The sequence below is a fragment of the Penicillium malachiteum genome (genome assembly GCF_028827825.1).
Source record: "Penicillium malachiteum strain IBT 17515 chromosome Unknown utg000003l:1.0-4950554.0:1.0-4952489.0, whole genome shotgun sequence".
In the NCBI taxonomy this organism is placed as follows: Eukaryota; Fungi; Ascomycota; class Eurotiomycetes; order Eurotiales; family Aspergillaceae; genus Penicillium; species Penicillium malachiteum.
This window is the reverse complement of record NW_026643096.1, coordinates 1-26,451: the sequence shown is the minus strand read 5'-3', so window position 1 is coordinate 26,451 and position 26,451 is coordinate 1. Positions and strand designations below refer to the sequence as shown.

At 45.0% G+C, this 26,451-nt stretch overlaps 11 protein-coding genes across 11 annotated transcripts; 4 read left to right on the top strand and 7 right to left on the bottom strand.

Annotated features, from left to right (window-relative positions):
* Window positions 1-624: 624 nt before the first annotated feature.
* On the bottom strand, window positions 625-1,047 carry N7483_006333 (uncharacterized protein; the record flags this gene model as incomplete). Its single annotated transcript, XM_057089770.1, is given in 3 exon segments — window positions 625-687; window positions 703-896; window positions 1,026-1,047. 3 exon segments carry the CDS (start codon window positions 1,045-1,047, stop codon window positions 625-627), a joined length of 279 nt encoding a protein of 92 aa, XP_056944511.1.
* A 141-nt stretch (window positions 1,048-1,188) lies between these two features.
* N7483_006332 (RTA1 domain-containing protein) lies at window positions 1,189-2,072 on the bottom strand (the record flags this gene model as incomplete). The annotated part of the gene is made up of 2 exons (XM_057089769.1): window positions 1,189-1,826; window positions 1,901-2,072. 2 exons carry the CDS (start codon window positions 2,070-2,072, stop codon window positions 1,189-1,191), a joined length of 810 nt encoding a protein of 269 aa, XP_056944510.1.
* A 2,396-nt stretch (window positions 2,073-4,468) lies between these two features.
* N7483_006331 (glycosyltransferase) lies at window positions 4,469-7,327 on the bottom strand (the record flags this gene model as incomplete). Its single annotated transcript, XM_057089768.1, has 9 exons — window positions 4,469-4,674; window positions 4,738-5,182; window positions 5,237-5,375; window positions 5,431-5,777; window positions 5,853-6,199; window positions 6,260-6,420; window positions 6,490-7,001; window positions 7,054-7,175; window positions 7,228-7,327. The coding sequence occupies 9 exons, from the start codon at window positions 7,325-7,327 to the stop codon at window positions 4,469-4,471; spliced, it is 2,379 nt and encodes a 792-aa protein (XP_056944509.1).
* A 1,077-nt stretch (window positions 7,328-8,404) lies between these two features.
* Window positions 8,405-9,238, bottom strand: N7483_006330 (uncharacterized protein; the record flags this gene model as incomplete). The annotated part of the gene is made up of 1 exon (XM_057089767.1): window positions 8,405-9,238. The coding sequence occupies one exon, from the start codon at window positions 9,236-9,238 to the stop codon at window positions 8,405-8,407; it is 834 nt and encodes a 277-aa protein (XP_056944508.1).
* Window positions 9,239-9,249: 11 nt separating this feature from the next.
* On the bottom strand, window positions 9,250-9,708 carry N7483_006329 (uncharacterized protein; the record flags this gene model as incomplete). Its single annotated transcript, XM_057089766.1, has 1 exon — window positions 9,250-9,708. One exon carries the CDS (start codon window positions 9,706-9,708, stop codon window positions 9,250-9,252), a length of 459 nt encoding a protein of 152 aa, XP_056944507.1.
* Window positions 9,709-9,765: 57 nt separating this feature from the next.
* N7483_006328 (uncharacterized protein) lies at window positions 9,766-11,590 on the bottom strand (the record flags this gene model as incomplete). Its single annotated transcript, XM_057089765.1, has 5 exons — window positions 9,766-10,053; window positions 10,193-10,344; window positions 10,430-10,814; window positions 10,878-11,091; window positions 11,172-11,590. The coding sequence occupies 5 exons, from the start codon at window positions 11,588-11,590 to the stop codon at window positions 9,766-9,768; spliced, it is 1,458 nt and encodes a 485-aa protein (XP_056944506.1).
* A 370-nt stretch (window positions 11,591-11,960) lies between these two features.
* N7483_006327 (major facilitator superfamily transporter) lies at window positions 11,961-13,757 on the top strand (the record flags this gene model as incomplete). Its single annotated transcript, XM_057089764.1, has 4 exons — window positions 11,961-12,308; window positions 12,364-12,641; window positions 12,770-12,918; window positions 13,057-13,757. Coding segments are annotated over 4 exons (1,476 nt in total), but the record flags the coding sequence as incomplete, so codon positions are not given.
* A 153-nt stretch (window positions 13,758-13,910) lies between these two features.
* On the bottom strand, window positions 13,911-14,602 carry N7483_006326 (uncharacterized protein; the record flags this gene model as incomplete). Its single annotated transcript, XM_057089763.1, has 2 exons — window positions 13,911-14,431; window positions 14,485-14,602. 2 exons carry the CDS (start codon window positions 14,600-14,602, stop codon window positions 13,911-13,913), a joined length of 639 nt encoding a protein of 212 aa, XP_056944504.1.
* Window positions 14,603-19,291: 4,689 nt separating this feature from the next.
* N7483_006325 (peptidase C14) lies at window positions 19,292-20,857 on the top strand (the record flags this gene model as incomplete). Its single annotated transcript, XM_057089762.1, has 4 exons — window positions 19,292-19,374; window positions 19,427-19,679; window positions 19,833-20,135; window positions 20,195-20,857. 4 exons carry the CDS (start codon window positions 19,292-19,294, stop codon window positions 20,855-20,857), a joined length of 1,302 nt encoding a protein of 433 aa, XP_056944503.1.
* Window positions 20,858-21,893: 1,036 nt separating this feature from the next.
* On the top strand, window positions 21,894-22,817 carry N7483_006324 (HEAT repeat domain-containing protein; the record flags this gene model as incomplete). Its single annotated transcript, XM_057089761.1, has 1 exon — window positions 21,894-22,817. The coding sequence occupies one exon, from the start codon at window positions 21,894-21,896 to the stop codon at window positions 22,815-22,817; it is 924 nt and encodes a 307-aa protein (XP_056944502.1).
* Window positions 22,818-23,311: 494 nt separating this feature from the next.
* N7483_006323 (HEAT repeat domain-containing protein) lies at window positions 23,312-23,881 on the top strand (the record flags this gene model as incomplete). Its single annotated transcript, XM_057089760.1, has 1 exon — window positions 23,312-23,881. The coding sequence occupies one exon, from the start codon at window positions 23,312-23,314 to the stop codon at window positions 23,879-23,881; it is 570 nt and encodes a 189-aa protein (XP_056944501.1).
* Between the last annotated feature and the right edge of the window lie 2,570 nt (window positions 23,882-26,451).

The window sequence follows — 26,451 nt, the reverse complement described above, 5'->3', positions numbered from 1 at the left end:
CATTTCGGCCTGTGAGCAACACTATGAGAGTTGACCCATCTATCTATCTGATAGCTAGAATAATCTTCAAATTGTCTTCTCGTTTAGCACTGACATTTTCATTCGGGCAGCCTTTCCCCTGTCACACTCCAGCGATTTCAAGCTCTCATGCGATATTTTCATTTGTGTATCTCGCATAGTCACGTATCACGAGCGATCTTTAGCCTAGTTGATTCAATCGATGAAACTATTCTGTGCGCTTCAACTTGATTCGGATCATGAGCATAAATCCATTATATTTGCTCAAACTTGAGGCTCCCCACAAACATAGTCCTATCTCTATCAACGCACGGCGCTTGGAAATACCCCCTCGTCTGGGCAGAATTCAAAATTTTCAGCAGTACTGGTGATGAGCTACTTTCATCTCCTATGGAAACATGAGTGTCGTTCATCGCTGAGAAAGGAGGTCTTTGATAGATTGCCCAGGTGGAATTCATGAAATTTCACAGCACAATATACAAGTCAATGGATTGAGATTAACATCAATGCTGTGTATGAATAATCAGCTGGAGATTGCTCATGTGGTTTTCTCGATTCGTGGCCCTGGATTGGATTCCACCAGTCCACTTAGGCAGATGCCTTGACTCACTTCCTTTCAGGGCTGTTTCCACTAGCATCTGTAGCGGCGATTCGAACCAGTCTGTCCATCTAGAGCTCACATACTAAATATACTTGAACTGATTCGTTCAAAATTTGGTCTCCATCACCAAACACCCACTTGTCATGGTGAGGATGAATTAGTGCACCATAATGTGCGAGAGCCACCACCGAAGCTTCTTCTTCTCGTGCCGAAAGCAGGGCGACAAACTCTCGAGTCTTGAACAGACGACCATATGTAGGCCAGATAGAGATAACATCTATAGTCCTTGATTTGTTGTCAGATGATTCCAATGCAATTATTACAGACTGCAAAGCCTGAATGAATGACCACTCCAAGTATGTACAGCCCTGGAGTTAGCCTGCATAAAATGATCATATTAACTTACTACTCCGGGCTGAGCGTTCCATCGTGACCTTCCCTAAGCGCAATCCAAGGTATTCTATTTCAAATGTGCCACATATCAATTTATTTTCACGTTTTATATTCATATATACTAGTCTGATCTGGTCAATCTCGCAACATATAATGCACTTTCTCCACACTGATAATCAGGCCGAGGTGGCAGTCTTCAAATAGGGCTGTAAGGCACTAGGGTACCAGATAGCAAAGGAAACCATGCCGGTGAACATGGGGACAGCGTCAAAGACGTAGGTAGGCCATTCATGTCCCAAAAGGTACCCATCATTACCTAATCCATACTCAACCACACGGAAAATAGACCGAATGAGAATCATAGCGCTGACAGTGTATAGACTGCGAAGGTGCTGCTTCCAGGGTATATCATACTGAAGAGCTGCAGGCGTGGGTGTTTTGTCCATCCGTCGGGAAAAAGTGACTGCGGTGATGACGAAGATTACAAAGGTGACAATCTGCAAAACTAGGCCAGCTAGCACAATATATTGTCCCGTATTGCTTAGGCTGCTCTCGGCCATTAAACCAGCTCCACCACCTTGAACAAAGAATGTCAAGATATCGCAGGAAACGAAGATCTTGGTGATCAAATTGATGCGGATAGGAGAATATAGCTCGCCGTTAACGGCGCGGATGATGCGGGCGAGGACCATGTAGATGGCGGCTGCGAAAAGCGTTGGTGCAAGAAGGACGAAAATGCTTTGGATAATATATGGCATAAGTTTTCCAGTGTTGCTACTGGAGCCTATCCGAGCGGCATATCCGATAAATTCGACTTTAATAATCCGGGTTCATCAGCATAGGTATACGCTAGAAAAACTGATCTGGGATGGTCGGTTAAAAACTTACATAAACCACCAATGGCGAAAGGAATGGTGAAGCAAACTTTCGTCTTGAAAAGCTTCCAGAAATGATATGAACTGACAGCGCCGAAGAGGATAACGAAGATAATGGATGCGGCTATAGAGGGGACATAGTGCCAAATGTAATAGCCGCCCTTTAATGGCTCTAAATTGGTCATCTTGCGACAGACTCGGAGCTAAATTAATTGTTGACTTTCAGGGTCCAGCTGTCGAGTTCCAAGGTTGGTCCGAACGATCGAGGATATAATTGTTGATGACCTCAGGATAGCGTTGTGTAGGTGACTAGATCAAGTGGGGTAAATAGAAAAGGGTCTTCAAATTTTGTGTAGGATCAGGATCCACGCTTCATTTAAAGCAATAGTATCACACTAGAAACCCATCTTTTTTGGAGAGGAAGATTTCTCTATACGCGTATTCCAGAAGATAAACCACAAATATTAGGTGGTCTGTGCATACGCGTATAGTCTACAGTTACGGGGCTCCACATGGACCCACTGATCTAACACGTGGAATTTACGGATTGAAACAGTAAAAAAAAAAGACTTTGAATTGAAGCGTATTTTCGTAAGAGCCTGGTATTATAACAATGTTGGGCTAGTCCACTGAGATAAGTTGACGCCTTTTCGACGTAAATGCTCACAAAGTCAATAATTCCCGTCGCAATTAACATGACGAAACTAATCATGAGAATTTGATATCTCACCCAGGATAAAGACTAATTACTCCGAGAGAAATAAGCATGCAATTAGATAAGTCTTAATTAAGGGGGTTGAAATTCTGCTGAATTTCTCTTAGGAGTAAATTGACCGTATACTGTAAAGTACTGTCTCATTCCAAAAATTCTATACGCGTGTTCAATGTTCGAGGCACCCGCCAAGGCCAAGTAAATTTGGGTCACCCGGGCGCTAAGCCAGATATAATTCACCCGTGGAGCCTAAAGTATGCGTATGTGAAGTATTTTCTGAGATTGGCCATCGAGCTCCTGCGTTTAGATGGTTTCAATTTTAGATTTAAAGCTCTACTGTGCTTCCTTTCTATTCATACCGATCGCAACCTTCAAACTTGAATACTAGAACGTACTAGTATCCACTTTTCGATGTCTCTCTTCAAGTTCCAAGGTTAATCTTTCATTCCAAGGTTATATATTCCCACCTTTGAAGTTTTACATTCGGGTTGCCTTCTTTCATTTCGTTTACTAGTACCCTTTCTGCCAGTCCTGGAGGTGCTTTCAAGTTTCTCTCTCTCTCTCTCTCTCTCTCTCTCTCTCTCTCTCTCTCCCCAAAAGGTCCAAGGACTTGACGTGGTCTTCTGTTCTCAGGCTATTCTCACAGACCGACTATCCAATATGCAAGATATTGCCCCTCGCTCATATACATTTTGGTATTATACTCCATCACTGGCTGCGGCAGTGATCTTTATGCTTATATTCATGGGATTGACTGGACTGCATTCCTGGAAATTGTTTACGACTAAAACATGGTTTTGTATCGCTTTCACCCTCGGTGGTTTATGTATGTTTTATACCCTTTTGGAATCGATTGATCAACACAGACTCTCAAGACGTTCAAAAGCTAACATAAGGACTCCTTATCAGTTGAAATAATTGGCTATATCGGTCGCGCTATTGCACATAACAACACTACTACTATGGGGCCATATATCTTGGCAAACATCTTTCTTCTACTCGCTCCTACACTATTCGCCGCCTCCATTTATATGACTCTCGGCCGTTTAATCCGTCGTGTTGGAGCAGAACATCTTTCTATTATCCGCGTTTCGCGCCTGACGAAGACCTTTGTCTAGGGTGATGTTTTGTCTTTTGTCGTCCAAGGCAACTCATCGTCTCTCTCAATTCTAGGATGTGCTCAATGGGCAAAAGTAGCAGTTCTCGGTGGACTAGTAATCCAGCTTATATCATTCTCCATTTTCTGGATCTCAGCCCTCGCGTTTGAGAGGCGTATTCGTCGTGAGCCCACCCCCGAGTCTCTCTTCCCGGGAATCCCTTGGAAGAAGGCATTGTACATGCTATATGCTGTCAGTGCTTTAATCATTGTTCGCTCAGTTTTCCGAATCATTGAATATGTGCTCGGGAACAGTGGATATCCCTTGCAGCATGAGTGGACGCTCTATGTTTTCGACTCCGTGCCGATGGCAATTGTCATGATCATATACTTCATATGGTATCCCAGTGATATCAAAGCTAAGATTGATGTCGTGGGAAGCATGCCCCTTGCGCATGTGTATTCGGAGGTTTGATTGAACCCTTTAGAGTCCGGATGGTTCTCTAATATTGTTTTTCTGGATTTCCTTTCCTCCAGTGTTCCGTTCGGATTTGAATATTCTTTAGTTCGTGGTCTCTCACTTTTCTTCCTTTTCTTTTGTTTTGATAAAAATAATCGCATTGCAGGCGTCATTTGGTTGAAGTTGCAGTGCTGCCCAGGTGTCTGAAAATCATACAGCCATGTTTAGATATAAGAAGTGTTCACTACCCCGAGGCCCACAGCCATAAAGCTATGTCCATATCAACTCAAGCTTCCTATACATAGTCACTGTCTTAGTATGAATCATCCTCACGGTCTATAAGCCTGAATTTCTCAACAACTAGCTTGTCCTGTAAGCCTCTCACTCTCCATTGCCGAGACATCCCTTGCCCATCCTCACGTAAAGTGGTCATTATCGCCTTTTGGGTACTATCAAAGAAGGCAGCTTTAAAGCTTCGCTTGACGCCTTGCCCGGGGTATGCGAGAAGGTTGATGGGGGCTGTAGAGTATGTGGCGTCAGCATAAACCGACCCTTAGAAACATCAAACAAGTAAGGTCTTACCGTGGCCCATCTTAGCAATCACGCCAAAGGTTCCCTTAAACAATCTAGCAGCAAAGCCTAGTGCGCTTCCGTCTCTTGCATGTCTGTAGGGTTGATAGAACGGATCGACGCAGCTTTCAGCCATACTAACAGCAAAGGTCTTAGCCCCAGCCAACATACCAGACTTCCAGTCTGTAACCTTATCAGTGTGACGAACATTCCCTCCACATAGACCCGGAAGTACACGAAATCCCTCGGCAGCAGCTAAAGGTACGTCAATCATGGTACCGGAGACAAATTTTCCCAGAAATCTTCCAGAGGCTTGAGCTGACGCGACAGCCATAGCGCGAGCTTTGCCTTTCTCCTCCAGATCTGATATATTGGCCTCTGTCAAATACGGCATGGATCGAGCTTTCCGAAGCGCTGGGGAACTTCCCACCGCATCTGGCGATGGTGCCAGGAGCAGCTGCGATGAGATTTTCGGTCATTCTATCGAGGATTGAGAGTCTTTGTCACCTGCCTTGTAAACTCCGTAAGGTTTGTAGATAATATTTCCTCCCGCCTTCAGCATTTCAAATGCCATCCCCAAGCCAGCCGAGGAAACGCCTGTCACCAAATCCCAACGTTTGTTCTCGATGTGCATAGGGCATAATTGATATCTTTATAATGGAAAGATCAGTTTCGAACCTGCGATGAGTGATATTTGAACTTAACAGTTTCAGCTTCGTCGGGTCTAGCACGTGGTTCTCGGCCAGGATTTCCGCTGCAACCTTGGATAAGTGATATCGTCTGTTCCCTTTCTTGTATCTCCAACAAGCTGGGAATTGCGGTAGGACGTCACATTCCGTCACGCGCGGGAGGTTTCTGTGGAAAGAGGCCACGGCTGCCTCCACTCCTTGGTCTTGCTGCATTTTATTTGCGACACCCTGTGCGGTGTGAGTCGCCTCAGGCGTCAGACAGTAACGAATTGCCTGCACGAGGTTCGATACATTTAGTTGCTTATACGGTATGGGATCTGGGCCTGCTTCAGCTGCGGAGATCATATCCCCCAGAAGCATTGACTGGAGAAGATGAGTCAGAAAAGGGAAGAGGTCATGGCACTCCAGTTAGATTACTTACTCGCGGAAGAATGGGACAACGACGGTTGGCTTGCCATTTCGCAGCCCGCAGGCTGTTGTACAGGCACCGCCGTGGTGTACAACGGCTCTCACATGTTGAAACAGCCATTCACGTGGGCAATCGTCCAAGTAAAGTACATGAGGCAGGATTGGTCCGCCCAGCCTACTCCATCCACGAGATATGATAACTCGAACACCAGTCTCCTGGATCGCTTGTAGAAGAATCTCCGTCATACCCCCGGGATTTTCAATGACGATGCTACCGAATCCAACGTAAATTGGGGGAGGTCCAGAATGAAGAAATCTAATGAGTTCCGAGTCTGGCTCATAATCTGGTGTTTTGCGAAAGAAAAAACCGCATACATCTAATCTCTGTGCTGTTAGGTATCATATTTTGAATGCAGAATTATGGGGAAGAGCCAAACCTATATTCGCGAGCCAGTCATGTGGCTTGGAAACAAGACCAGGGGACCAGCAATATGTGTAGGGGATTTCAAGGTTCTTCAGGAGAAAGGGATCATCAGATGAAGATATAAACTCTAATCCCACTTCATGCTTGCGCCAATCATTGATAACTCCTCCAAGACTAGACAGAGATGATTGAAAAGATTAGCTTCCTCCATCATATCATAGAACGGGAAAATTCGTGGCGTACCCTTGCCAAGATAGCCAATCCACCACTGAATAAGAGACACGGTTAATCCAGTCCTGATCAGGAGGGATGTTATATAGGTTTGCTAAAGGATGGGGAAAGGCTCGAGTTGCGGTCCATGGCATTGTGAACATTAAGTGGTGGGATACCGAGAGCCTGGGCACAATAACATGCGCAAAGCTGGGAGGATTGGCGATAATAGCTTCGGCAACAAATGGCGCATTTGTAACAGGATCAGGCATTACACAAGAATGCCAGCATCCATGAAGAATTTCTGCCATCATCAAACGATTCTTTTGGATGTCACCCTTTTTTAGGCTGTTCACACTAGGAATGAGACCGGGATTCTTGACCATATAAGACATCAAGTCGGCTGGGTCGCCGCCTATGGGATAGAACTCTAGTCCAGCTTCTGCCACAAAGTTCTCAAAAACGTTGTGTGGCGATCCGGACACGATGTCCGGTTCGTTGTAGTTCCGTGCCCAATGCGAGAAAAGGCTGAAGATCTCCCCCGGCTTCCCACGATTTGAATGACGATATTGAGATTTAACTCGGCGGTGCGAGAACTAGGTCTTCGTAACATGGCGGGAGCCCTGATGGAGGTGGGGTTTCAATGGGAGACGTCGAAATTATTCTGGACAGAGTCCGGCACAGTCGAGAGCTCGCATCGATCGAAATGCGACCATCATCTATCTATTTTGTTAGACTTGGTATCTGATACCTTGTAATGTATCTTCTCACCATTGACTCGAATACCCTCTAAGTGTTGTGGTACCGCCTCATATGGCGGAGGCTGATCCTGAGGTGGTTCTGTTGCCATACTAGCTTCATGGTGCTTCATAGTCATGCGTAGTAGGGTTTGGGAGTGATTTTAAACAGAACTGAATTAACACTGACACGGGTTTGAGCTATGAGAGGCAAAAAGAGCAACTCCAGTTTTGTCTGTCAGAGGAAATTGTTGACAGGTAGAGATCATCACATATGGTAGATACACGATGGACATGGAATGGACTTGTTTACGGATTTCCCTCCGCTATTCTGCAAACCTCCAAGTTCACTAAATTGATGATTTGGCTCTTTCTTGCTGTTCGTTCCGGCGAAACGATTCGGAGTGAATATACGCGTATAGATAAACCTTTAAGACCCATGTACTACGACCCACTCAATAAACACCCAGAATCAATAGGACAAATTATAATTCAAGTTACCAAATGCACTTATTAAACCAAAAAGGACGGCGCTGAATCGACTTTTATTCAAGACCCACTACTGAATATTACGCAAGAAATTATTTGCAACATTCTATCTACGCAACTTGAACAATCTAAAAGTGTTTTACCATTGAGGTTCTAACTATCCTTGGATATGAGAAAAATACTGGCGCGAGAGAATCATCTAAAATCAACCTCGTAGGATCAGCACCATTTGCTTGATTAATGGTTCTATGAAAACGACCATTCTTGAAAAGTGGGTTTCGAGTGAGACGACTCAGATAATTGCGCCCTACAGATTTCCATCACGTTAAGACATGATCTGGACCCGCAGTATGATACCCAACAGGTAACGGAGCGACTATCAAAGAACTCCAAACCTAGTAATTAATATTCACTGAGCACTTGAGTTTTTCCAATAATCTAGAAGCTTGAAATCATCCATTGATTTTAGTGTGCAACTGGTCTGGTATTTAAACCGTTGGCAGTCTATGTATCAATAAGAGCAGACTCCCGGTAATGCATAGAAACTTCGTGGTTCAAATAACCAATATTCTATCCTACAAGGAGAATATGCTATCTCTATCTCCGCGCTATTTACGATGTGTCAGTCTAGTTCACTCCCGGGTGTCGGTGAATACTAGTATATTCAATCCAGCAAGACACGATAAAGTAGCAACCTGAACCTTGAAGCTAGTATTGACATATCAAGAAATTCCTAGGGTCATGCTTTCTGACGGACCTAGATAACTCTTCCGCGCACCACCTAAGTCTATCACAAGCTTTTCCAAGAGACAGTTGCAATTTCTCAAGCGGATTTGAATAAGGTGTGCGCCCGACTTCGCCAAAGAAATGGTATGTCTGCGTGTCCAAGCCCCGGTTGGGCACTCTTCAAACCACCCAGCTGGCAAATCGCCAGGGGGAGCATCACCAGGGCTTGGTGCATCTGGTACGAATCGCTGAGTAGACGGAGAAGATTTGTCAACACATAAATCATACTTTAGTGGATTTTCAGGCTCAAAGTTCATTGTCATGGTAAAGTAAAGCGTCAAAATCGCATCGGACGCAGGATGAAATGTAAAAAATGGGTATTGCAGACTTGGAAGATTGTCCGCCTCCCAAATGGGTCTCTTCAGTCCCACAGAGCCTACACCTGTACGACTAAGATGGGGAAATATATCATAAGGCATCTTGTTTGTATTGATGGTGATGAGGTGAGGTGCATTGATGGAAACATGTCTGTCACATTCGATAAATCCCACAAAGCCTGCTGGGGCCTCTCGGTTCTGAACTGGAACATGGACATAGTCAAAGTCTCCCATGTCTGAACGAACTTCGAGTAGCCCCTCAGCATCAAACCCAGCCGGTACCTGGTCCCAGTCAACGGTGACGTGGATCCGGGTAGTCTCTGCAACAGCTAGAGTGCCAGACGAGAGAGACGTTCGAACCCAAACAGACTCCGAGGAGACTGTCCAGCGGACAGATTCTGTTCTGTGCGAGTACAGCTCGAACCATCTGTAACTAGGTCCAAAGGGCTCCATTGGGGGGACAGTCACACCAGCGACTCGCGCACGCCGAGACGGGTGAGTTCGGTCGTTCTCTTCACAAACAAGCCCGGGCGTACACCTTTATGGCATTCAACTGCGATCCCCATGAAGCCCATTATGGCACTAGCCTTTTGGCGTGTCTGAACGATGCACAGACCAGGCACTATATCGCGGAATGGTGTAATGTCACACTCCCAACGACAACCATAGTGTGGCTGGCTCATTATATTATTCCATTTACCATCTAGCATTTCGTGGTACTCGCAAGATAAATCATAATCTGCATCAAAGAGACGTAACACTTCATTTGCGTAATGATTTGCCGAGGTACGGCGTTGCTCAGCGTAGAGCTTGTTCTTTGCCAGCGAAACTCTCAGTGTCATGTAGATCTGAGAGGCTTTGATTGGGTGGAGGATGAGCTGATAAAATGCAGGCTTGAATTCGGTTTTCACTGTGTCGTACATTTTTGTCGCTCTGTCCAATAGCTTGCTCCATTTTTGCACTACAGTCTCGGCCTCATCTTAATTGATCACTGAAAAGGTTTCGGCTTCGATGAATTCGTGTTTACTAAGGGCCATCAGTTGATCATAGCCGAGACGAAGCTCTGCACATTCTCGGACCCCATCTTCGTCAAATTCGAAATGTGTCTTAATGAACTCTTCAAAGAATTCTGGGAGCTGAGAGGGTTTCAACGCGTCTATCTTCCAGGCTTTCATTAGCGCAAAGGACATTGGTACTTCCATTGGCTTGATGTCGCCAACATTGAAAATCCAGATTCGGTCAACACCATTTTGATAAGTCTCATCGAGCTGATGCCAAACTTTAGGTAAAAAGTTGCTGTTGAGCCATTTGTAGGTTGGGGATGGCCAACAGACTCGAAATGGTAATACAACTAAATTGACTTCAGCAATGTGTAAAACCTTTGGAGAAGGAAGTATGACAACTTACACCGGCCCCACCGGAGCGACTTTTCTCCTTGTCAACGGGAAGACGACGAATTGTTCCTTGATTGTCATCCGCTAGAAGTAGAGTCACATCGCCCTGGATCTGAAGACCTTTCTCATACTGTGTGAGGAGTTCTTTGTACAATGCAATAAGCCCTGCGTACCTGTCAGTCGTCAGTCGTCGGTCACTCACGCAAGAAATATATAAGAGAATGATACATACGTCATGGCTCATTTTCACTGTCATGGGACTCTTTAATGATCGATCTCTGCGTGTGAATGACCTCCTGCAACGCTTTCGTCGCATCAATAGCCTCAATCTTGCGGTCGCCTTGCCCTCTCATTCCAAATGTGATATAACCCTCGTGTGGCTGGGCAAGTTCCGCGCCTTCTTTGAAGAATTGTGTAATCTTTTTTTTGTTCTTATACCAGGACCAGCTTCCATCGGGCTCGTTGTAAGGTTCTGAGAACCATTCATTGGCGGCACGCTGCATTGACTCATGATGAGAGGTAGAAATCACTATGCCATATCGATCAGCAGTCTCTTGATTTAAAGCGTCATCAACAAAGAAGCTCTGTCCTGGATGAGGATAGCCAAACCACATGGCTGGCCAGAGGAAGTTGGCCTGCAATAAACATACGCAGTCAGATTTGGTTTGATATCAATCACGAGGGAGGGAAATCCGGACCTTGAGTCGCAGGAGAAGTTCAAACACCTTCTTGTAAAACTCCACGTTGAATTTCGGTCCAATCTTTTCATTGACCCACCCAGTGAGCGACGGGGCCTCATCATTGATGAATATCCCACGGTACTTGACACTAGGCGGGCCCTTGCGCGTTGGAATATTTAGAGCCCAAAGCTCCCCAGTGCGCTTCGAAGGAACATCAGACCAGTAGTAGAACCTACGCAATGTAGAAAATTGACGTTCAGTACGATCTGATTCCACTGTGACCAAAATCTGGAAGAAATTAATTCAACTTACGGCGAGATGCCAATCTGCTCAGAGAGGGTGTAGAGACCAAATATCGTTCCACTCTTGTCACTCCCAGCAATAACCAGAGCCCTGGAACAACCAGGCTTTGGATGTTCAATCAACTGGGTGGTATAGCACTCCCATTGCCCTGACAAGGAAGTACTATCAAGTTTCTCCTCCTCGATTAGAGAGCGTATGATTCTCGATTTCAAAATGCTCCCAATTATTACCGCGGAATTGGTCTCGTACGAAGAGCCGGTAATCACAGGATTGCTATGATCTTCTAAAACCTTTGCGAAGTCCTTCGATAACGTGTCGGCAGCAATGCGAACACCCTCAAAGTCATCCGCATCAATAATGATAGGTGCATTTACAAGGTTCAAGCTACCCTGTGTGAAAGTAGTCGCGATGAATCTAGTTTCAAACATGTTGGTGAAAGGCCAAATAAGAATTGAAATATGATTGACTCCCAGCTAGTATTGTTGGTCATATTTTATAATGTTCTATAATTCAACTTCGTCCAAGCTCGGGCATCGGTGCTACTTTCGGAGTTCAACCCGAAGAAGAGCAACATTTGAACGGGCCGGGGGAATTATCGGGGCCGGTTTGAAAAGGGAATATTGGGCTCACAACAAAACATATTCTAGTTTTGTTGGATCTCAATCGATTCCCTACTAGCGCAGAACCCCCGCATATTCCCCGGGTTAGGAGAAAATGCGGAGAAAGACTTACTGGTATGGAGATATAAAGGCAGCTCGGACGCGAACTTGCCGAGCATCAATTGATCTATTATTCAGCCCTTTTTCATATTATGTCTTCACACGCCAACATGGCCACATCAAAGAACGAAAACCTCAACTATCCATCCCAAGAAATGTTTTCGATTCAGTTCATCTGGAGTCCACAAATTTAACGAAGGAAAATAAAATGAATTATGACCTTGTCGATCTAGAAGTTGCTAGATACGCCGCTGGAAGGGCGATTCAAATCAGCGACGAGGAAGATAAGCGGCTCAAGCAACTGATCGACAGACGAATCCTCGCCGCAATGGTGGGAACCTACTTTCTGCAGGGCCTCGACAAGTCTATTATCTCTTTCGCGTCAATTATGGGCATTCGCGAGGATACCCATCTAGTTGGATCTCAGGTGACTCCCTATTCATTGCTAGGGTTGAATTCTAGATTCTGATTTTTGCACCCAGTATAACTGGCTCACTACATGCGTTTATCTTGCAGTGCTTGTGGTTGAATATCCGACCAATTGGCTGATCCAAAGACTTCCCGTTGCCAAATATTTAGGTGCCAATATCATAGTGTGGGATACAGCCCTCGCGTGCGCTGCTGCATGCCAAAACTCCGCCGGCCTCGCTACTACTCGTGTCATTCTTGGTATTTCGGAGGCATGCTGCCAGCCCATCTTTGTAATTCTATCGAGTACTTGGTATAAGCGAGAGGAACAGGCGGTAACCTCAATATACTGGTACATAGTCTTCTCTAATCAAGTTTGATAGTGGAGTTCCTGAGCTGATTTCAATCTAGGTTTGTCATGAGCGGGCTTTAACAAGTCATTGGTGGGCTTATAGGCTGTGCCTTCTCCACACTATCGAGGACATCACCCGTCAAAGATTGGAAAGTGTTATTCATGACCTACGGCCTAATTAATGTCATTTGGGGCTCTTTTATCCTGTTTTGGATTCCAGACTCCCCAAATAAGGCCAAGTGCTTTACTGAAGAAGACAAGAAGCTTATAATTGACCGTGTTTGAAAGAATTGCACTGGTATCCAGAACCGCGTAGTTCGAAAGGAGCAGGTGTGGGAGGCATTCACAGACCCTCAAAGTACTTCCACTCAGTCCATGCTGTTTCATGAAACATTAATTCTAACAGCATGACCAGCTTTTGCGTTTGCACTCATTCAACTCTGCACCACTATCCCATCAGCAGGACTTGGCGCCTTCTGCAGCCTTCTCATCCAAAGCTTTGGCTTTGATGTCATTCAAACACAACTTCTGTCCATGATTTCTGGGGTAGTTCAGGTCGCTGCCATGGTGACTGCCGTATGGCTCGATAAAAGATACAAGCATTTCACTTTGACAATGATGCCTGCCCTATTACCTTCTATTGCGGGTAGTATTGTCTTTCTCACAGTGGCTAGATCAGATCAGTCTCGTGTGGGTTTAGTGGTCGCCTACTTTTGCATCTGGACCTTCCCCGCTGCAAGTGGTCTTTTATTATCTGTCATGTCCCGAAACATCGCCGGACAAACTAAAAAGGCAACTATCATCGCTTCATCGTTCGTATGTTGGTCAGCAGGGAACTCGGTAGGACCCCCAGGTTTTCAGACCCACGGATGCACCATGATATTTTATCGCCTTATCTACACAATTAGCGTGCTGGATGGTGTTGTTATCACGCTGCTGTCTTTGCGTACTTATTGTGTTGCGCAAAATAAGCGCAAGGAGAAGCTCATCAGAGATGGACTGGCCGTTGAGGACACAGAGTTTGCACATAGCTACGAAGACATGACGGATAAGGTGAATATGTCAAAACATCGCGCCTTGGAGGAAGTACTGACCACTTCTCCAGAAAGATGTTAATTTCCGATACTTCTACTAGACTATAAAGAGGACAGTTTAGGAGTCAATGTTTATTGTGGAGACTGGGCGGTGCCTAACTCGATGGGAATCGTCTCTTATTCGGTAATAACAACCGTTTTCGGGATACAAAATTCCATTTCATTGACAGCCAGGTTATTCAGCTGAATGTGTTTGACTAAAGTAGTCTGCCAAAATTGGACCGTCGAATCGCATTACACGTTCAAGTTCAGTAAATTGCTGGTCGATGAACGATTCGGATAGGGCCAAGAGATCATTTGGAATTTCGCAGGTGTCATCCGGATGGAAGAACTCCATGCTGGAATTTGTGGCCGTGGAAATATCAGCCTCATTTTCATGCGGTCCAAACGGTCCCTGCATGGTGGCGGAGAGGGAGGGGTGTTGCAGCATTCGATCCTGTTGAAGATCATTCCATTCAACTGAGTCTACCGGTGGTAGCCCGTCGTTTGAGCCATCGGTAATACTGATGCGAAAACTAGGGTCCCTTTGACTCTTTTTATAAACCATCTTCAGACGAATGGCATAACTTCCCGGTAGACAAGTGTTGGGACTTTTCTCAGACAAAATCCCCACCCACCGTCTTGCCATATTTTGAAGACTGCTGATCAGAGTGAAGAATTCGGAGGCAAGTGGCACACTATAGTAGCGCCAATGCACTGAAGTGAAAATTAGTAATATGATACAGTTGAAGATAGTTGTTTGGTCATACCTAATAGCACCCGGGCGCTCATATATACGCAGAAGGCAAACTGCGGGGCAAGTACCGTATATTCAGCGCAAACCTCTAAGCATTTGGAAGTAATGTTATTTGACTCAATGGAAGCCATGAGGCATGTTTCGGCGCTGCAAGAGCTCGGCAGCGGAACAATATGTTGCCAGTCTGCTGGCGGGTATGCAATACATTGATGAAGGAAAATCATCGAGGTATTGTGTGTTATGTGTGCGAGGGTCATGTTATAGTCCAAGGTCTTCGAACAAGTAGTTGTATCAGGCGCATGATTTGGATCCTTCCATCGCTTCGGTAAACTCATCTTCCATCTAATTTTCTATGAGCTGATTGCCGTGAAGTGCATTGCGAGATGGGAAAAACGTACCGTACCAGGTTCAGATCTAACTCTTTGAATATGGTAAAATATCGGGAATCATCTTGCTGGTTGTTGAAAGACACGTTTTGTGAAAGAAGACAGTCTTGAAACTTGCTTTAAAGCCTCAGTTGCTTCAATAAAGTAAGCTAATCCACCTATATTTGATGATTCCAGGGAAGACGGTGTTTTGGTCCCTGTGGCCTTGTGCGATTGATCGCCAAGGGCTCCGATGATGTTGTTGTGTTGAGTCAGTTAAACTATTTCTCGTCTCTGGTATCTTGTCCCGATCGGAAAATAAGGCGCGGGGACCTGACTTTCAGCGTACCAAAATGTCCCATCGACTGGCAAGCGTCGAGGCACGTCCTCCAGTTTGAAGGTCGGCCTACAACTACCGCAAACATTAGTCTCATATAGTTCTTCCATGGGCATAATTCCACTTACCCCATTGTTTTAGAGCAGAACCTTTCAACATTGCTATTAGCTAATTTTTATTGTTCTCTTAGAAAGAACCAACCTGTCTAGGATGAATGCGTTCCAAAATATCCGTCTTTTGCCTTCTTCGCCTGTCCAATCGTGAGCGGACAGAGATACATAGCGCGATTTGATTAAGCCACTTCCTCGTTTAATGTCTTCATCCTCCAGATGGAGTTATTCAACCGCGCGAGTTATTGACCCTACAATGGACCACCCTCGAAGAGCGTTTCCATCTCCAATCTAGTTAGCGAGATCAGTCAGCTTTGCCAAAACCGTCTCGGAGAAAAACGTACATCCATAAAGGCAAGAATAGATAGTGCCTGAACGTTTTCCAGAGAGAGGGAGTTTATTGCAGTGAGTCAAACAACATCTCTCAGGCTAGAGACAATTTCCTCAACTTCAGTGACGGAAAAGTTGAACCTTTCACGGTCTACAGAACGAAGTGACGCCACCGCAATGGCTTGAGTTATCACTTTTGTTTTGTTCCCGTCAGACCAGTGCTGGATCTCATTCTTGAAGCGGCGGAGGTGTAATATAGGAATCCACCAATATACCCGTGCAAAATATAGCCGAACAACTTCCTGTGTGAGATCGAACAGCAGGTGTCCACATTTGAGCTGCTCTACCATATCTCGTTGTCCTTGGTCTCTAACAGAATGGGATCCTGTGGCATTGCTGTCACATTTTTGTCGTTTCCTACTTGGCGCCAACCTAGACGAGTCGTGGCTACGGAAATGTCGTTTGTTGGAAGAGAATTCCGGGGAAGAGATTCGTAATTGCGTGTTCGGATTTTCTAGAAAGCCAATTTTAGATGCAAGATTACCAACCTCTGCGGTGAGTGCAGTAAGCACCCCCACAATAGGTAAAATATTGCTTTGATGGTTTGTATCATGGACAAGATCTTCTAAGGCTTCTGCAGTGGTATCTTCAAGTTCGATTCTTGGATGGTCATGACTCATTCAGGGGATGCATACCAACACGTCGGCCCCATTTCTCAGCGTTGCCAGTTTTGGGTCCCGGTTTGCTCTTCGTTGGACCATAGACGCAAGGTGCACCTTTCATCAAATTAGACTGGGCCAGTGCGATAAGAGTCCCGAATGTCTACAACTTACCCAATCGCTGACAATGAGCACATGACGGTTCCTCCCTCGAGCATTTCTGTTTACGGTGACGACATCCGTTGCAGGAAGGTTTTTTTGCATCTGTGTTTATCTCCGAGGAATCCATGTGGATAACGACGTGAAGGTTGCGAGGGGGATGGTCGGACACCGGGGGAATTTTCGGCCAAGTTCCAGATGGTCTTCCAAGGTTCCCCGCATCTTGGGGTCGATATCTACTGAGGTGCTTATGTGTTCAGAGAGCCCTGCGGGGTGATAAGGTGATTTTTGTGCCTTGAGGCCTTCGAAGCCTGGCGCTTCATACCTAGAGAAGTGAAAAACCAGCTGTCAGAACATGCATTGAAACCATCCCAACCATCTCTTACAGGCTGGTTCTCATCTCTATATGGTCTCCATTGTTTTCTCCATTGATAAAGATGATTCTGTGTTATTTGGTGTGCTACCATGGCCAAGGCTCACGGATTGAGACCCAACTTCAAATTATGCAACCTTCAAGTTGGAAGTCATTCAAACAATGTGGGATATATTTTATCCGATCAATAAAATGTATCTATTTCTATAAGTCCAAGTAGACCTTTGTAAATCCATCGTCTCCTGTCCCATTACATAAGCGGCATTTTCTGGGACCTCGGGATTTTGCGGGACGGGATCCGGGACAAAGATTTTGCTACGACCCATTTGCAAAGGTCTCTACTCCCTACTGACTCTACTCTATACACAATAGTGGCTTCCGATGATATAGTGCTGGATCTAAGCTTCAAGCAGTTCCAGATGTTAATGTTGGACCAACACATAACTGCCAGCTCGAACTTTATCATCAAGCTCCAACTTTGACATCTGGAGTCTTAAGGCATTCAAAAACCTGGGATAGAATTGCACAGATTGAACCTCAAACTCTGGAAAAGTTGGAAGCTTTCTCATGCTCTACCACTTCAAATGTTGCGCGAGACTCGAAGAGATGATGTCAAAATCCACGTGTCAGTGGCTTCCAATTTTGGTGAAACGTTGCACAACTTCACTGATATACATCTCCCGATTGATGGGACTGGTTCATGCTGCTCTGTCTGGCCGGGGGTCAGCCTGAGGGATTTGTCATAATCTCCTATTTCCTTGATTAATCCCGAGGTCTGCAAACTCCGACTACCATGCATGAGCAGAAGGAGCGCTCTTTAACACAGGGAGTGTGTTACTAATAACTTGTAGTCATTTCTATTATATGTCTAGCCTATGAAAACCATGCTTCTAAGCGGGTAAGCCACTCTGAAGTACCGCTCATTCAATCGCTGAGATCATCCGACGCACCTCAGAGACACTTCGTGGGATATCATGGCCTGCTGTGTGCTCAAACACATGTTGTTTGTCCAGGTCGAAAAAGGACGACATTAACCGTGCGCAGTAAGTAAATACTACTGCTTCAGCCCTTCCGCGGACGTGGAGGACCGGGATTGATAATCGAGCGTCGCAAAATTCAGGGTGAAGAGCCCATGGAACTTTGTCTATGGGTCTGTCGAAAAAGTATTCTAGTGGTTGGTGAGTGATTTCCCTGGTCACTTCGAACAGTCCAGCCAATAATTGAACCGCGGGTCGCACGGGGTCTGAGATATCAGCAATTTGGCCTATGTCACTGGATCGTAGCCGTATTTTATCCGCATGGTTCAGACTACGGATTAATCTCCCACAGAGAGTGCGATCGCTCGCCAGGGGCAGCGTGGCGGAACAGAGAATAAGGAATTGAAATGATGGGGCGAGCTAAATTCTTTAGCACATCCAAATTGGGATTAGTGCCTCGGTAGGGTTTGCTGCTGACCATGGAGGCTTATAGCCGCCGCCCAAGTAACAAACTTGGAACCACTTGGTGGAATATCACGTTCTTTTACTGTTCAATATTTGATCATTAGTCGAAGACTTGGTAAATCTATCTCACTTCCTTCACATCAGTACTAAGTATTTAAAACAGTATTATGCATCGGAGCTTTTCAGACTGGTAAATATCATCTAGTAAGCTGCCAATATCACCTTGTGTTAAGAAGGTGGAGTCAGTGCCTATAGTTACCAAAGATCAAATCAGAGACTGAATGGAATATCCACGAGAACCTGATACATGGTATTTTTTTTCTCAGTAAGGCTGTTCCCGCACGTACCACAGCGGATCGGTCCGCACCACAAAAATCTAATATTATTGAACTCCGGATATCAACAGAAGGAAAATATGATCATTTTCCACTAGAATTTATGAGACACGGTACGAAATGAGAATTTATCAAGGGATATTGGTGTATTTACTAGAAATCAAAGTTGAATTCATATTGCCCCTTAGGATTCTCTTCATCAAATCCCCATCCTAAAGACGCTAATCTATTATAGGCTAGATAGATTTTAAGAGGTAAATTGGATTGAAGTCAAAATTGAAACAATATCATTTCATCGGCAATGATCCCGTTAACAATTTTTCACGCCAAATCCTGCACAATGGTCTTATGTTATTGCAGTACGTACGTCCAAGCTCATGTTAGAGATCGGCAGATAACGATCATTGGTTGAAAAGTGGTGATTCTCGATCGTCACTTGTATGAGACTAGCCCCGATAATTACTAGCATTGATTTCGTCCCCATTTTGGTTAGACTTTTCCGCCTAACCCCCCCCCCACTATTCTGTTAGGTACTGTAGCTCTCTGAAATTCATTATCCAAAAATTCTTTCTCTAACAAGAAACACCAAAATCAGAAATCGCTCCGTGTCGAACCCAGCGCGCAAATATGGCGAATCGCCGATGGGAATAGTTATAGGAGTGGGTATGGCAGTGGTGGTCCTCTTGTTGACGATTGGGCTCAATATCGTCATGACCAAAATCCGTCGACGTGGTAATAAACCACGCTCCGGTCAGCTGAAACAGGTCTCCGATCCAGTTAATGCGAAATTCGAGTATGTTAAATCCTTTGGGTAGTGAAGGGTGATATCTGCTTACTCCTTATAGAATCATTGCAGTGCATGGCCTTGGCGCCGACCCTGACTATACTTGGTCCTATCGTGATCCCAAAGAAAAGAAATCAGTAGCTCTCTCGAAGAGAACTCATCTTCTCAGGGGTCTACTATCTGAGGATTTCCCTGAAGCAAGAATCTGGAGCTATCAATATGACTCCACGTGGCTCACTGATGCGCCGGTGAAGACAACAGAAGAGATTGGGACAAGTTTGCTCAGGGAATTGAAAGCCAGTCGATCAGCAAATGTACTGTCAGATTCGAAAATTCCTCCTTAGTAGGCTTAGCTAACTCCAATCAGCGGCTTCCTCTTGTTTTTATCGGCCATAGTCTTGGTGGCGTAATAATCAAACAGGTATGACCCTTAATGGTGATGGTTGGATTGCACTAACATTTTCGAGGCTTTGTGTGGAGTTGACTCGAAGGAGATTGTAGATGAAACTCGTGGTGTCATATTCCTTGGAACTCCTCACCAAGGCTCACATCTACCAATCACTGGTATAATCCTGGCTTTTTTGACTGGATTTTGGGGATCAGATTCTACATTAATATTTTCGCTTCGACACCACGATAAAGGCTTGACAGATCTTACTGAGAGATTTAAGGCTTGTGGAGTGAACAGTCAGTCGGGTCAAACGCTTCCAGTCATATCCTTCTATGAGACTAAACCAACATATTTATTTGGATACTTCTCTATAGGCCAGGTATGTGATATATAGCCTAAAAGCTTTCAGTAGCTATTTCATATTTTTATTTTAATCAGCTTGTTGAAAAAGATTCAGCTATAGTCCATGCGAGCCCTCATGAGTCATACCCTATTGACACTGATCATTCCGGCCTGGATAAATTTATTGGGAAGGACGATGAATTTTACCAGAAACTGAAAACCTCCATACAACATCTGAGAGTCCCCTCGATTCTTGAAAGAGCCGACAAAAGTCTACGAGAATATTATACCGAATGCAAGAGACTCAATATTAAGCGGCTTTCTGGTGACCTTCTGCCTCTAGACCAGTGCTACATAAACCTTGCTATCGTGGAGCAGACGAGCAAAAATATGAGGCAAGAGACCCAGCCGGACAAAAAAACTCCTCAGTATTCATTGTTCGCATGCCAAAAGGTTGAAACTCCAGATAAAGCTGTGCAAGTTGAGCTTTCGGAAATTTTTGCTCCACGTAAAGCGAGCGGTGAATCACAGGTCTACCCAAGAAGAATCCTCATCCGTGGACGAGCCGGAGTGGGGGAAACGACCTTGAGCAAGAAGATAGTCAATGATTTCATTTCAGATAAACAGACTGCCATCAATGTGGCATGGGCGCAGCTGTATTACCAAGTGCTTTGGGTTCCTCTCCGTGATCTTAAGTCCAAGTCTCCCCGGAACTTACTGGATCTTATCTTTCAGGAATTCTTTAAGGAGAGGTCATAACGTGAGAAAGGTAGCCAACTTGCCCAGGAGATCGAAAGACAGGTAATAGGTTCTGGGAATCAAAGAACTCTTTTCATTCTTGATGGCTTAGATGAAGTTGTTTATGAGTTAAAGGATGATAGTCATCTCCTTCTATCGAGACTTCTAGACATGCCAAGTCTCATCATTATGTCTCGACCAAATGCTAGACTCCCAAGTCAAGTGAAACATCGATCTGGAACTAGAAACAGTTGGACTCTATCCAGGACAAGTACAGGCGTACCTTAAGAATTACCCAGGTATTGGCGAACGCTTGAGTGAAGTTCAATCCTTTTTATCAATCCTTTTTAGAACGAAATTGGCTTCTCCAAGGCCTGGTGAGAATTTTATCCAGCTCGACGCATTTTGCTACACTTGGGAAGGTGCCAGTACAGCTTCGCTGAACACGATGACATGCATTTATCAAGCAATTGAGCAGAATTTGTGGAGAAAGGACATTGTAAAGCTAAGGCCAAAGTTCACTGGGGCCCGAGGAGCCAGAGAAAGCGATATTTTTCATGAAATCCTGACCCAGGTTAACTTTCTGGGATACCTGGCTTTTAATGGCCCGTATAGAAATGTTATACACTTCACGCCAAAATTTCGAGATGGATTAGCCAACCATGAGCGAAGCAAAGGGAGAAAGCCGGCATCAGATATGGACCTTACCAAGTTATCCTTCATTCGAACATCAGACCAATCTCCCAGGCCAGAAGACCGGAGTAATCACTTCATTCACTTAAGTTTCCAAGAGCATTTTGCAGCACGATACTTCGTCCGAAGGTGGAATGAAAATAAAGAGCTTGAAATTTTTTCAAGCAAACAAGATCGCCAAAAATCGGTACCAAGAAGACCGGTGGACTTTCTTTCTCAATTCAAATATTCGCCTGATTACGATATCTTCTGGCGTTTTTTTGCGGGGGTAATATCTGGAGATGACGAGGGAATAGTGGCTTTCTTCGAGCAAATTGACGCGCAGCCAAAGGACTTTCTTGGCCCTGTCCATCAAAGATTCTTTATGCACTGCCTGAGTGAAGTGCAGGAAAAGGATGGACAATTCTGGAAAGAAAAGCTGGAGGACAAGTTGACAGAGCTTTTACTGGCCGAATATGAAATTGCAGAGACCTCTTACCTAGCGGAAGCGACAGAATTTCCACCCAGATCCCTGATTCAAGCCTTAAATCAGGGATCTGAGGAGCAAGAGATATCAATCTTGTCTTCTATAAATCGACGGTTGTTCTTTGAGGGAGGGGTTATGGACCTGCTGATCCATTGGCTCAACTGTCCCATATCAAAGCGGAAGGCAGTTGCAGTTCTTGATGCTCTAAGGATTGATCAGGGACTTCAACAACTACAGGAAAGAAACCCTGATGCCCTAACCGTGATTCTTGGATGGCTTGGGGATGAGGAATATCGTATTCGTGAGGCAGCTGTCAATTTGCTAGATCGATGGAGCCTAAGCCCTGAGGCCCTTACCATGATTGTTAGGTGTCTTGGGGACGAAAACTGGTATGTCTGTAACGCAGCTGTTCAGGTGCTAAAAAGACAAGATCTAAGCCCTGATAGCACTTTCCCCGCTATCTTGAGGTATCTTGGGGATGAAAAATGGTGCATTAGTGAGGCAGCTGTTCAGGGGCTAGATCGAGAGGACATAAGCCCTAATGCTCTTCTTGCGATTGTTGAACGACTTGAGGATGAACATTCAGGTGTCCGTCAGATGGCTGCTTGGGTGCTCAAAAGACAAGAGCTCAACCCTGATCTCCTTACCGCAGTTGCTAAACAGCTTAGGGATAAAGAATGGTATACCCGCGAGGCAGCCGTTTGCGCGCTAGATCGAGAGGAGCTAGCCCCTGATGCCCTGAAAGCGATTATTGGACAGCTTGAGGATGACATCCAGATGTTCGGAAGGCAGCCGTTCAGGCGCTCGAGAGACAAGAGCTAAGCCCTGATGCCATTACCGCGATCTTTGAGTGTCTTAAGCATAAAGACTCAGATATCCGCAACGTAGCTGCTCGGGCACTAGATCGACAAGATCTAGCCCTTGATACCCTAACCACAGTTGCTAGATGGCTTGGGGATAAAGAATCGCATATCCGCGAGGCAGTCCTTCAGACGCTGAATCAGCAAGATCTACGCCTTGATGCTCGTACCATAATCTTCAGGTATCTTGAGGATAACAACTCAGATATCCGTGAGGGAGCTGTCCGGGCGCTCAATCGACAGGACCTAACCCATGATGCCCTTACTACAATTGTGGGACAGCTTGAGGATGAAGTCTCTAATATCCGCCTGGCAGCCCTTGAGACCCTGCGATACCAACATGACATAAGCCCTCATACCCTTGCTGTGATTGTTGGACATTTTGGGGATGAAGACTGAGAGATTCGCAGGGCAGCGCTCATGACCCTACAACATGGACAGGACTTAAGCGTCAATATGCTTACCGCAATTATAGGATGGCTTGGGGATGAAATCACATATGTCCGCGATGCAGTCCTTGCAGCGCTAGAAGATCAACAGAATCTAAGCCCTGATGTCCTTACTATGATTGTTGGACTACTTGTGGATGCAAATAACGATGTCTGCGGTACAGCATTTACAATAATAACTCATCAAAAAGACCTAAGCCTTGATGCCCTTACCGCAATCGTTGGACGGCTTGGGGATGAACACCCATTTGTCCGCAAGGCAGCCCTTCAGGCGCTGCAAGATCAACAGAACCTACCTCTGGATGCGGTCATAAGATCTGGAGAGACTTTATACCGCAATTTGCTCGAAATTACCTTCGAGTTTAACAACAATATTCACTGGTGTATTTCAGATGAAACACTGACCATGACCTTTGATTCCCAAACCCTTCAGTTCCAAGATCACTCGATGGTGTTAGAAGATATGCTTTCTGAGGTTCGTCGGTGGTGCGGCCACTTCAATCTTCGCGACATCATGTTTTCCGATAATACTCATACCAGGAAGATAAGGAGGGGAGTTCAAGTCACAGATGCCTAGCTTGCTCGATACGTCATCCACGCAAGTGTAATCACTTGCCCCGGTTTTTTTTCTGTGATGCGGAATTTTACCTTCAAAGTCAAAATACGCACACTCATTTGGTATTTTTCGTGATTTCTTGTTCACAATAAGTCAGTATCATGGGACTGCTGAGGACTCGAGGCGTTTCCATCTTAGGTAAATGGAGTATGTATTAGAATTCATCCTCAGCTGTACGGTCATGTGACCCAAGCGCTTATGACGGAGCAGTACCATTGGTGGATACCCGGAGAAAGGAGATACTATAGATCCGCCAAGATTAGTCATGTATTTGAGCCCATCCAAATTGCCAGCTGGGGGCTATATAGAAATTTAGACCTGTTGAAACCCTATTGGTGCATCCGATGATTGAATAAGCAGTACTTCCCACAGCTTAAAATTGATCAGCCAGTCCGTTCAAAATGAGAACTTCTATCTTTGGGACGGTTGCAGAACAGACAAGGTTGGGTTCAAATAACGTATGTATAGCAGCTGACCAAGATTATTGGTTTTAGTGAAGTTATTAATTCCAAGCTGATCCAAAGTATGTGATTTCGGGCCTCCGTGGCGATTTGGCAAACTTGAATGGCCGAAGCAGGATTAGGCTAACCAGTTTTGGTAGAGCGCCATACTTAGCACTTAGTGTTCATGTTTTAAAGGGCGTAGGAGACTTCCAGGGCTTGCTGACGCTCAGTGCGAATGCTAGGTGGAAATGCCATGGTTTCCTCCCGAATGGCACGATTTCCCCAAAAAATGCCACGCACAACCGTGGTTTCTCCGCTACAACCCCTAGGTTATCATATATCCTAATGTCACGGTGGAATGGCTATGGTTCTCCTGTCGGATAGAGGCCTTACTGCCTGAGATTACGTAAACCTAAACTGTATTTTTACCCCTTAGATTTAGCAGAATTGAACACACATACACACATCTGTACGGAGGTCGGTCCGGAAAGTTCTCGCCAGAAATTATAATTTCTTTTTCTCACACTAGGCTATATACAGTAAATATTGAAATATATCGCGTAATCAAGATGTATATAAAACGGAAATATATAGTACTGAAATATAATAACAGCTTGAAACAGTAAATATTCACATATCTTCCCATATATCGCTGTCGCTGTCGCTGTCGCTGTCGCTGTCGCTGTCGTTGCCGCTGCCGCTGTTATAGGCGTTATCACCTAACCCGCTAGGGGCTACTTCACCTAATTTATCACGCCCCTCACCGTATTCGTTGCCCCCTTCTAGTCTAATGACTTGCTGTATATGCCATGGTATACGTTCAATCCAAGCTTGAATTTGCGCCTGTGGTAGATCACGCCACGCAGCCTCCCATACTTTAATCCCTTCTTTACGCGATTTAGGTGCTCCTTTTCGCGTAGTGTATCTCTTCATCCAAGGCCATGCAGGTTCAATCATATTTAGATCAGGCGAATTTCCAGGCCAGATCATTCGTTGGACCCCCATTATATCAAATATTCGCTGTTGGTAGTGATGTGAATGGGCTGGTGCTTTATCCTCTTGAACTATTGTTTTCGTTCGAATTCGAGCACATTCTTGGGCGAATGGAAGTAGTTTTGGGGCTAAAATCACGGTGTTGTATCGGTACCAATCGATTCCACCTTTCGAATTGCGTGCAAGCTTTCCATTCTTCTGAGTCCATCTCCACTGAGGTTGTCTTCCAGGCTTATTGCGTAGCCCTAATCGCTGTATACCTGAATTAAGCTCCCATTCTGCACGCATAATAGGCTCTAATTCAGTATTCCATTCGGCGATTTGGTGTTCTGCTTCACGCTTTTGGGCTGTAGTTTCAGGTACCCAACAATGACAGGGGCCCTTCTGATCATAAGAAAAAGCACCCCAAAACATGAACTCAGAGGCCCCCTTCCAACGTTCTCGAATACAGCTTCGGACGAACCGCTCACTAGAAGTACGCCATACACGATATCCACCCCGACGGTGTAATAAAACAACCGCAGTTTCATCAGTCCAAATCACATTCTTCCAGTCTTCTATAGTCCAATGGGCGTGTTTTAAACACCATTCAAGACGTTGTTTTTTCTGCTCAGCGGCAAGCCCAGGCTTACGTGTAGGCTTTGTTTTTCGTAGGCCAATTTTTCGTAGTACATGCCAAACTGTTGTTTTTGATATATTAATCCCTAATTATAGAAGAAATATTAGAGGAAATAACATATCAAGTAACATATGAGATAACATATCAAATAACACACCAAGTAACACATCAAATATTATACTAAATAACATATTAAATAACACACTAAATAAAATATCAAATCTTAGAATAACTAACCTGATTCACTGCGTAGCTCTGCAGCTAGCTGTTCACATGTTTTCTCACGCCCATAGCGGTCTACACGGATTTTCGCCCCAAGTGTGGTTTTAAGCTCATCTGTTTGCTTAGATGGACGCCCAGAACGTGCTTTATCAGCTAACATTTCATCTGATATATTGAATGGTCGCTGATTCGGCTGAAAACCTCGTTCGAGTGCACGGTTCCATATGTCTCCTATAGTACGCCGTGGAATATTC